The sequence below is a fragment of the Phoxinus phoxinus genome (assembly GCF_949152265.1).
Source record: "Phoxinus phoxinus genome assembly, chromosome: 5".
Classification (NCBI taxonomy): Eukaryota; Metazoa; Chordata; class Actinopteri; order Cypriniformes; family Leuciscidae; genus Phoxinus; species Phoxinus phoxinus.
The window spans coordinates 32,849,560-32,860,661 of record NC_136880.1 but is presented as its reverse complement, the minus strand read 5'-3'; the positions used below and the strand labels follow the sequence as shown (position 1 = coordinate 32,860,661).

The 11,102-nt window shown below is 37.4% G+C and overlaps 2 protein-coding genes across 2 annotated transcripts; one reads left to right on the top strand and one right to left on the bottom strand.

Annotated features, from left to right (window-relative positions):
- The first annotated feature begins 3,518 nt into the window (after positions 1-3,518).
- Positions 3,519-4,876, top strand: c1ql4l (complement component 1, q subcomponent-like 4 like). The gene is made up of 4 exons (XM_079611931.1): positions 3,519-3,755; positions 3,902-3,964; positions 4,067-4,198; positions 4,294-4,876. The coding sequence occupies exons 1-4, from the start codon at positions 3,587-3,589 to the stop codon at positions 4,569-4,571; spliced, it is 642 nt and encodes a 213-aa protein (XP_079468057.1). The 5' UTR covers positions 3,519-3,586; the 3' UTR covers positions 4,572-4,876.
- A 205-nt stretch (positions 4,877-5,081) lies between these two features.
- On the bottom strand, positions 5,082-10,461 carry LOC306998123 (heterogeneous nuclear ribonucleoprotein C). The gene is made up of 9 exons (XM_079611930.1): positions 10,162-10,461; positions 9,212-9,338; positions 8,683-8,948; positions 8,009-8,081; positions 7,838-7,900; positions 7,559-7,728; positions 6,549-6,662; positions 5,903-6,033; positions 5,082-5,736 (listed from the first exon to the last, which is right to left on the bottom strand). The coding sequence occupies exons 2-9, from the start codon at positions 9,214-9,216 to the stop codon at positions 5,632-5,634; spliced, it is 927 nt and encodes a 308-aa protein (XP_079468056.1). The 5' UTR covers positions 9,217-9,338; positions 10,162-10,461; the 3' UTR covers positions 5,082-5,631.
- Positions 10,462-11,102: the final 641 nt, after the last annotated feature.

Here is an 11,102-nt window from a genome sequence, read left to right as displayed (position 1 = left end):
GTTAGATACCATACGACCTCTTTAGCATGAATGACCATAAAATATTCATATTTGTGTACATGGGACAACAAAAACTGGAACGTGAATGAAAGATCACAAAGAATGAGATGGAGAAGGAAGGGTCATAAGGCACACAGGAAGGCTTTCTGCCATATTAAGCTATACAGAGCCTAGATCTTGGCTAAAAATACAAGATGTAGCATGGAGACGGAGTGCAGCGTGGGTAGGGGGTGGGGGGTGTCTTGTTTGCCGCACTTGGCTCATCCGTGGTGCTAGAATGGCACTAGGTCACTTCAGGACGAGATGGAGAGACAAGGCTGGTGCACCTCCTTGGGTTTCACAGATGTCAGTTTACGTTTTGGGCTATCAATTCTGGCTTGCACTTCTCTCTGACCCATAATGGTGCATACGATATACGGCCCGACTGCATTCATGCTCAGTGTGTTTATCAGCACTGAGAATTTGGCCTACGTGCCTTAACTCTGTGAGGGACACTACAGTAAGTGTATGCGCAAGATTATATGTGTGCGCATGCTAGCTAAATAGCTCAAGATTACTTTACAAATTGAAAGACGAGAGGCGAGTTATTAATAAAAATCATGTAACATGATCTTACATGTTCTCTTCCCTTCAGCCTCTTTATTTAGTGGCCTGTGGAGTTAATGCCTATTTAGTCATCAGCTGGTGGTTAATGATGAAGCAAAGCAGTGTGTTTGAGAGAGGTGATGTGATGAAAAGGGGGGCGTAAGTAAAAGGAGAGTGCTTGGATGTCACTGCATATCCGGTGTTGACTGTGTCAAAAGCATCAGCACATTTAGCATATAGGCTAATCCTTCATTAAATGGAGATGCCGTTTGATTGATTTGACATCAGAACACTTAGAGTCAATATGAAATCCTGTTTGCAACTTATTTTCCATCTTTGGTGTGATGTATTTCCGAATTATATTCACTGAGAGAAAAAAATGTAGGATGGAAATTTTATAAAAAATTTTTACTATGAAATATATATAAAATATAACAAGAAACAATGATCCATCTTAACCTAAAACCACTAATTATATAAAGTACACAACTTTTTACATGTCTGTAACATGCATCACTTTGTTTGGATTGTAAATGAACGAATGATAAACAAGTAAACCATAAACTGGAGAAATGTTATTATGTCACAGTGATAACATTTAGATCTTGTTTTTTATCACCTGGCTCAAAATGGTTACTAAACTAATATTTATCAACATGTTTCATTATGGCACCATCTAGTGGTAAAAATAATATGATACAGATTAGAGACAAGAATGTTGATATGCATAGAGAGCTCTTATTCATAATGTAATATTCTTTAGTATTTCACATATATATATTGGCTCTCTGTCATTTATGAAGTACCGGCTTGGCATCATAAGTTAAACAGAGCGGTCTGGAGTTGGTATAAAAGTGGAATGGAGCAGCAGAGGTTTTCCTTCCACTCAAAGCCTTTTCCTAGAAATCATGCCATGAGTGACCATGTGGCAAATGACAAACATTTATTCATTTTGCAATACAAGAAAACCCATTTCTGGCCATGTTTACACACATATTGTGTAAAGTAAAATAGTACATCAAATAATTATCTAACATCTTTCATAGTTGAGAATCTTTGTACAAATCTTTGTGCATAGTTTGGTTCAGGTGCAAGTTTCCTGAAGCAGTCGAAGTCCTGAAAACTCTGATTTACATTCAACGGCAATTAAATGCAGGCACTATTTATTATGCATACAAAAAATAAACATTTTCAAAATATATTTTCTATTATTCTCATATCTGTTTTACAGAGGACATTTAGCCTATAAAAAAAATAGCCTGGAACCTTAAAATTGACTGGCATAAAAAAACATTGTTTAGGTTATAAATTGTTATATAACATTGTAACATTGTTCATTTTCTTATTAACTGATGTTTTCTTATTAACAATTTTGTCTTTAAAAATCTATAGTGAACTTTAATTTGGAGCAAAACAAACTGGGGTCAAAACCGGCTTCATGGTATGGGCCCCTGTGTCGCTCTACATAGGACATCAAAAAATGTTAATAAAAAAATAATTCACATAATTTTTTGTCGCCATTTGTTTCTTAAAATCCAAACAATGTAATGACGTAAAAAACGGGTATCATGGTGATATAGAACATTTATATTAGTAATGATTAGATTAGTAAGGACATTGCAGACTTGCTGTCATATTTTCTTACACTCACAGAAAAATTAAAATAAAACCATGTTTTGTTCGATATATAGGCCTACCGGTAAGCTTTTTAAATGTCAGACTTTTAGTTCGGCCCTCTAGCGGTTAAAAAAAACAAAACTGCATTTTAAAAAACATTTTTGCGGAAGAACGTTTTGTTGTGCTTCGCCTCGCGACAGTGCGGAATCTGATAAATATGGTTATACTGCTCATAAAACATTACTAGTTTTGATGACAAGGATCTCAAGCTGACTATAGCTGAAGTTACTGTAACTAGCCTACTGTACCATTGTTAGACAGTGCTCCCTTGAACATATTCCAGCACAGCGGCGCTAACAACCATAACGAAATGACCCTTCACATCACGATAAATGCTTTAAAATGAACTCTGTGATACATTCATCATGATACATATGATATCCAATCGCTTGTTGTTATCTGTTCAATATAATAGCCTACCTTAATTAGCCTACTCACCTGTTAATGCCATCTCCGCTTCGCTTTTAGCCTACAGTTCCCTCAGTTCTCCGAAAAGCCAAGCCAATGTTGATTTTCGTTTTACTATGAGCTCTGAGTCGCTTTCTCTTTTCGCCAGCAGATCTCCTAATTTCGGCGTCTCTCTCTCTCTCTCTCTCTCTCTCTCTCTCTCTCTCTCTCTCTCTCTCTCTCTCTCTCTCTCTCTCTCTCTCTCTCTCTCTCTCAAATAATGGTTGATTCCACGAGGTTCGAGATTTTGTGCAACATATGTAAACCTTTCTCACTCGTGTGAGCCACTCTACTACCATACAGCTGTCAAAGTTGCCGGAGCAACTTTTCTATGACGAAGCACGAAGCCAAGCCAGGCCTACGCGACGTCCCGCGAAAACCAGCTGGACATGTCTAACATTTAAACACTTACAATAGGCTTAGCATAGTAAATCAGGGTACACATTGTGTAAGAAGATAACTGATGTATTGACTCATTATTTAAATTTAGTTGAAAACTAGTGAGTTAATACGAGGAAAATTCCCTCACTAGTCGATTATCACATTTCACTATTATAAGTGAGTACATTTGGCCCACAAGTATAGCCAAACGTGTACACAATCACATGCACTCATGTTGGGTTTTCATGTTTTATTATTGTTAATGCAAATATTATGCTGAAAATGTACTTTCAGTGTACCCAATTCTATATCTGACTCGCCCTAATGGACTACTAAAATAAACAAAACCCTCCCAACATCAGTCTAAAGTACAAAATTAATGTTTACAAACTTTCGCAACAAAGTATTTAAGAACAGCTTTTGCCATTCAAAGCTAAGTTCTGGAATAATCACAGGAGTAATTTGAGTGTCTGAAAAAGAAATAAAAAGCGAGAAAATGGCAGTACTGCTGCTGGTACTGCTGCTCTGTGCTGGGAGCTCAATTGCAGAAGATTTATTGACACCAAGTATGGACATTATTGCTGAGCTCCAGAAGCTAAAACATATGGATGAAAAGATACAAAAATTAGAAGAAAAACTGACCAAAGTATTGAGTGAGAATGAAGGTAAGGTGGATTTGTATTGAACATGTCATTGTGGAAAACTTTACTATTTATGAACTCTTTTAAAGAAACTACAACTTACACATCTTTGTAAATTCATTGTTTTAGCAATATTGTAACATTATCATATCAATGTGTATTCCGCACAGCTTTGAAAACGTTGGTACAAGATTCACAATATAAGCTTGAAACTGTCCAAAAAGAGATTGAAGGCAAGTTTAAGGCACATTTTGTTCCCATAGACATTTTAATGTATTAAATTACACATTTTATTTGATTACACATTTGACATCAGCCCATGTGCTTATTTCCAGCCAAAAAGGTTGCTTTCTCAGCTGGACTTCTGGCATCTGGATTAGGAAACACTGGGCCCACTGATAAACCGAAAATTCTGGAATACAAAAAAGTATTTAGTAATGTTGGAAGTGCCTATGACTCAAATACTGGTAAGAACTGTAAAGAGAATACCATAACACGAATACTAAACCTGTTCACATATGATGACACTTTTCTGTGACTGCTTTGTTCATGTTCCTTACAGGTATTTTCACAGCACCAATAAAAGGAGCCTATTACTTCAGATTTTATGCTCATTCTCATGGTGCAACCACAATGGCAGTCAGTCTCTTGAAGAACGGTGAAACCCAGTGCTCTGTGCATGCCTGGAAGCCTGTTAGCAATGGTAATGGCAGCAATGGTGTTGTTCTCACACTGGAGATCGGTGATCAGATTTCTACACAACTTTGGAAGAACACCTGGGTTTATGATGATCCAGAAAGTTACACTAGTTTCAGTGGCTTTCTGATTTTCCCCTTGTGAACACCTGGATTTCTTAGAAATCCAGTGCAGGACGTGATGCAAAACACAATTCTATGATACTTAATTGTTCCTGTGTAAGTGAATTATATCCAAAATTAGAGCAAATAGGGACAACGAAAGGGAGATCATTGTTTATGCTTCTTAGTTACGATGTTAATGTCTGGAATTCTTCATATTTCTCTTAAGTCTGAAGTGTAAATGAGCTAAACTCATATGATCCATCTAAGAATGAAAGTAGTACTTTCCATATCTCTAGCATATAAAATGCTGAACATTTCATTAAATAAAACAAATATGTCACAGAATTATGATTCACTTGCATTCTTCCCCCCTGGTGGTCAGACATCACATCAGCAAAGAATCGGAAAGTCAATGATAAACAGTCAAAATTAGACTTTTAAAGCGCAGTGTGCAGTTTAATGGTCAAATATGAATCATACTTCACATCAAATTCATGTTATTGGTGATATGAATGAAAAAATAATAATAATAAAAAAACAAAACAAAACATTTAATTTAATATTTTATTGAAACTTTCCTGTAGAATTATTCTGAAACAGGGTGATATAAAAAAGACAGGTAAATACAAACATAGATGTTTCATGGAAGCTTGTTGGTTCTCTGTAGATGAGCCACTCAAGTTTCTCCCTTTAAAAATACAAATTTTTACCTTTGTTCACAGAAAGAAAATTCCCATAGAGACACAGGGCAAACAGGGAACAGGCCAGTTTCACTGAGAATGCATAATGGACATATTCTGATAGTGAAAAAATAAAAACCCATAATTATTAGGAATAACTGGAGAATGTCATAGTTTCTGTTGTTTGAAAACAAATGGTTGTCTTCATCAAGGTTAAGGGACTTCAAAAGCCTGAAAAGTTGTCATGCTTACATTAAAAATAAACTGACATCAGTGAAACTGATGTAATTGTAGTGTCAGTTATTATAAGTGTGCAGGCATCTATAGACAAATCTTTTAAAGACTGGCTTCAACCTTTCAAAAGAACTGAAAGGGCTGAATTTTGAGTGGGTGTCTGAAATCCATGGTGTTTAAAACAGCCTATGAGTCATCGCCATTAACGCTGTCACCATCTTCCCCTTCCACATGCTCACCCTCTTCCTCCTCTTCTTCCTCTTCCTCATTCTCTCCTTCCTGGCTTTTAACCTGAGAGGAACAAAAAAAGAACTTGTCAGTGTTGGAAACAAATCTTAGAGACCCAAACAACATTGAGAATATTAGACATCTTTACTCAAATCATGTCCTCACTAATTCAGCACCAATAATCTTAACATTCATAATCATAAATGCAAATAGATTAATTTTCACAAACCTCCTCTTCCTCCAGCAGATCTCTTTCCTCCTCAGAATCATTTATCTCTTGCTCTTCCCTCTCTCTGTCTTTCTTGCTGGAATGCTGCAGGGAGGAAGCCTCACCCACTTCTGCCTTCACACTCTTCCCCTCTGATGTAAAAAAAACATGCACATACAATAAATATAAACTTATACACACACATACATACATACATATAAACTACTGTGCAAAAGTCTTAGGCACGTTAGTATTTTCACCCCCCAAAAATGGTTTTAAGCCAGTTATTTATATATTTAGCTGTACTGCATCTGCAAGAAATATCAGTTTACATATCCAAACATTAATTTTGCCATTAATTGTAATCCAGTGAGATTTCTGTACGCACAAGTAGTCTGACAACAGCCAATATGCTCCACACGGAGATCTGATATCACCATCGAGTCTATCTATCATTACATGAAGAAACAGCAAAAACTGAGAGAGACTAAATCCAGAAGAACTGTGGCAGTGTATACAAGACGCTTTTTGCGATAAAAAAAAAGTTTTGATGTAATGGTATTTTAAAATGTATTCTTTTTGAAAAACACTATGGATTGATTACTTTCTGGGCCCATTTGAAGGCCATGTATGGTGAACCTGCTGAAGAAACCGTGAACACTTTTACCGGATTTCTTGCTGTGGTCTTTCTCCATCCTGTCCAGACTCTCCAGCAGATAGTCAACCTTGTGTTTGATTTGAGAAAGCTCTCTCTTAATTGTTTGGAGGTCATCTGCTTTTACTGAAAGAAAAATAATTCCCTGAATGCATGTACCAACTGACAAGCCAACCAAGGTCCAAAATGTAAAATGAGTAAAGTAAGGCTGTAAAAAAAACAATTAATCAAAGAAGAAGAAAAAAAATGCAATGTTAACCCATTTTTAAAAAATAAATAAAAACAAAATCAACTAAAATGTATTTTTAACATATTTGTCACTGGTAGATTAAATGGTTACTTTACCCATCATTTACTCACCCTTGTTTTGTTCCAAACCCGTAAGTTCGGAACACAAATGAAGATTTTTATTTTTTTACTAAAATCTGAGCCAGCTCTGTACTCTCCATTGACAGGAACCATTTTGAAGCTTTAAAAAGTTCATAAAGAGATTGTAAAACGAATCCATATGAATTGAGCGGTTTAGTCCAAATTCTCTGAAGAGACACAATCGCTTTCTATGATGAACAGATTGAATTTAGGCTTTTATTCACGTATAAACCTTGATCAGTGAACATAAACAGAAGCTTAACCGAACCGACTTGACGCGCGAGAACAAACCTCTTGTGGAAGCTCAAACGTGCTGCATAACACGTGAATGAACCTCATTGGTTCTCGCACTTCAAGAGAACATATTTGAGCTTTCGTTTACCACAACTGATGTGTGAGTTGATCAGCGTAACTAAACCACTCAGTTCATATGGATTTGTTTTACGACCTCTTTATTAACTTTTTGAAGCGTAGCTGCCAATGGAGGGACATTTTATTGTGACACTTAATTTGTGTTCCGAAGATGAACTAAAGTCTTAAAGGTTTGGAACGACATGAGGGCGAATAAATAAATGACAGAATTTTCATTTTTGGGTGAATTATCCCTTTAAACAACCCCCTCTATAGAGTGAAAATAAAGAAAAGGTACTGACGGGCTCGAGAGGATGTCCGCTGGCTGCTCTTGGAAGCAGTTGAGAAACTGGACTTGGTGCGGCGGCTGGTTCCCCCACTCATACTGACCCGTGGCCGTTTGGAAGGGATCACAGCCCGTGACAGAGGAGGTGGTGGTGGCGGGGGCACACGGGAAGGATATGAATACATTCTGTACAACACAGAGAGATTGAGGTATCAGCAAAAAGTGCAAACATTTTTATATATATATACCCACTGGCAAAGTGTTTGTAATACACATCGACAACTGCATATCTTACCTGTCAAAGTATTCTCTCTGGAAATCATAATCAACCTCAAAACCAGAACTACTGCTGGAGAGACTTTAGAAAAATAGAGATTTTAACAACAACAACAACAACAAAACTGGCTTATTGGAATAAAACATTAAAACGGGTGAATATAAAAATAAGAACAAATGTATTCCTTACCTGTACATATCACCAGCTGATCGCTTTGACGTGTTTGGCCTGTGAGGTTTGGGTTCTCCTGCCAAGTTAATATCTGATTGAAAGACAAGGCAATTGTTCAATTAAAAAAAAAACAATAGACAAAGGGGAGCTGGAGCGCTGCTGGTATCCCCTGTAGCCTCTGGTGCTCTTGGAAGGGTTAAATGTTCATAAAAAAAGAATTGGAAAAAAAACAATGATAAGATAAAATAAGATAGTCTCAGGCCCCGTTTACACGTACATGGTTATTTTGAAAAACGGAGACATTTTCCTTCGGTTGTGCCCCTCGTTTACACGCAACCGGAGAATTCTCCTCTGAAACCGATTCTTTCTAAAAACTCCGGCCAGAGTGGAGATTTTGGAAAACTCCGTTTGCATGTAAACTGAGAAAAACAGTTTTAGGCAGTCGACGTCACAGTATGCGACAGAACTTGCACTGCGTCAAAAGTGCGACCTATATTTTCGGGATTCTGATTGGCTAACGTGGGCTTGAGCTTCTCGTTACACTGCCACCTATATGTTTGGCATGCTCTTGACGGCATATACACGGGTTTGTGTAAACGAACACTTTCCTGAAAACGGAGAGGGTGAAATGTCCGTTTATGAAAATAACCGGCCACGTGTAAACGTAGCCTCAGATTGTTTTATGTCCTCACCAAGCACCTGTCCAACGATCATCCGGCCGTCCTCTCCTGCAACAGCCGCTCGCGCGGTCCTCTCGTTGATGAACTGGACAAAAGCGTAGCCCTTGTGCACAGAGCAGCCAACAATCTTGCCGTATTTGCTAAAAATAGCTTCAACATCTGCCTTGGTAACCAGCATAGTGTTTAGGTTTCCAATGAAGACCCTTGAGTTCAGCGACCGTGGGTCTGTCTTATTTGTAACGTTGCTGGCAATCAGCTGACTAGCGCTGGGAGAACGACTAGGGCAGTGAAAGGAGATATAAGAAAGGAAATTAGTATATTTTCAAGGGGAAAGCTAGCTAAATTGAGCCTATCCTACTTTTATGACATACAGGTTTTTTTTTTTTTGCAAATTGCTGAGGTATGCATTTGTTAATTTGTGGATGATCTGGTTAGATTATAAACCCAAAGAAGACAATACTATTCCTCAATAATTAATACACAGAAACCACATATAATATTAGACAGACATTGAAAGAAACTGTTGATGACTGTGACTCACTCCATGGTGTTACTGCAGGGCAGTCGTCTGTTTGTCAATGGGAATAGCCCAAAGTGCAGATTGCTCTCAGCCAAAGCAACAATTCCAACACCCCAACCAGTGAGCGGCCCTTGGCTCCTAAGTTACACTGAGAGAACAAAAACACACCTCATTACATCTGGACAAGGTTAGTTTTGTTTTAATCAACATTTGAAATTGTTTTAAATAGATATAGGTTCAGTGTTCAAATATCAACATATTATGAACATTCTATCAGTGGAATTCAAAGTAAGAATTAATTATTAAAGGAGGGGGAGGAGGGGGAGGGGGGGTCCGCGTGCGTAAAGAAGAAATGATCTGTTTAAACGGCTGAATTTCATCATTAAAAAAAGTGATGCAACAGATTCCCGCGATGATAAACATCGTTAACTTTGACCTGAAATACCCAGCGCGACCAGGGAGCTGCAATTTGGGTTCTTATCGCCCTCTCTCCTCTCCACATAAAGCCGGTGTGTAGAGCGCACGAGCGCCGTTATTCTGTGGCTGCCATCGCACTCGCATCATCCAGGTGATGGTGGTGAGGAGAGACCCCTGGCATGATTATAAAGCGCTTTGGGTGTATAGCAGTAACGTTACATAGTAACGCGCTATAGTTATAAATGCCTCATTCATTCATTCATTCATTGTGGTCGCGATATCGACCACAATCGAGTTTGAATATTCCCATTTAACACTCACGAACGCGGTTTGGTTTCTTTGATTAAATCATTGATGCAAGGCATTAAGACTCAACACACGTGGCAGATATTCAAAATCATGAAATGTAATAGAAAATACTCGAAGTAACGTTAGACAAAGAGGACAAACAGGGCCTCGATCATAGACCGGAGGTATAACGGATATTTCTGCAAATGCACGAAAAATATGCAAAGGTCATTGTTGATTTAAAATATAAACTATAGTTTACTCACCAAAAGTTTAAAATGTGTTATTTAAGAAGGACTTAATCTTAAGGTGCCTGCAAAAAAGCAACAACCATGAATTCGCCGCGAGCAGTCAATCTGCTACGACATAAAGCTGGCCACTCATTTTTCAAGTTTAAAGTCATCTTTTATTTATTTTTTATAAACCCTTCTTCTCGTCAAAACTCCATAACGCTGGCCTGCACAGTGTTCATAAAATCATACAATATCAAGAAACGCTCTATTAAGTTGCGTGTTAAGTGGTGGCGTGTTTTTTTTTATAAGTAGCAGTTGCGCGAGTAAGGGCTTGTATTTTGAAATAATCATAACCTCTTTTGAGTCGCGTTGCGCGCCCTTCACACATTCAGTCTCTCTCTCTCTCTCTCTCTCATTTGTAAATATTAAAATATGCCTGTACATAAATCACAGAGTTACTCTTTTACTGGGATTTAGCTTTGTCTGTCATCGGTTTATATTCATATAAATTATATCAAAAGTAATATATACAATCTGTAAAGTTAATCAGGGAGACTTTTAACCCCAACTTAACCCTCTTTTAATAATTTAAATTTTGTGCTATAAAACAAAATGAGGAAATAGTTCTATTGATTTCCTATAATAACACACTGGCTGATACATCATGCTAAACGTATGCCTAAATGTGTTACAGTTACAGCTATAAAATATTTTCAAAGTAAATCCATATTGTTCTTAAGGGGGGCCACTCCACTCACTTTAAGGTTTAATTCTTAAACAAACGATGTTCAAAGAAGGCAAGGCGGCTTCTTTGAGTATAGTTTCATTTCATTTTTACGTTTTCATAAAGAGTGTCAGTCCAAATTATATTTGTCCTGAAATTTATTTGCTTAAGTTTCACAATTTTCGAATGCCTTAATGCTGATTGCTCAAACAGCAACTGAAAAGGAACATTAAAACCAGGACCTACATAT

Coding starts and splice junctions, on each gene's coding strand:
- c1ql4l (XM_079611931.1), top strand. CDS start 3,587: ATGGCAGTACTGCTGCTGGTACTGCTGCTCTGTGCTGGGAGCTCAATT. Junction 3,756..3,901: donor AGTATTGAGTGAGAATGAAG/GTAAGGTGGATT, acceptor TATTCCGCACAG/CTTTGAAAACGTTGGTACAA. Junction 4,199..4,293: donor TGCCTATGACTCAAATACTG/GTAAGAACTGTA, acceptor TGTTCCTTACAG/GTATTTTCACAGCACCAATA.
- LOC306998123 (XM_079611930.1), bottom strand. Junction 7,729..7,837: donor CAGAGAGAATACTTTGACAG/GTAAGATATGCA, acceptor TGTGTTGTACAG/AATGTATTCATATCCTTCCC. Junction 6,034..6,548: donor AGACCACAGCAAGAAATCCG/GTAAAAGTGTTC, acceptor TTTTTACATCAG/AGGGGAAGAGTGTGAAGGCA.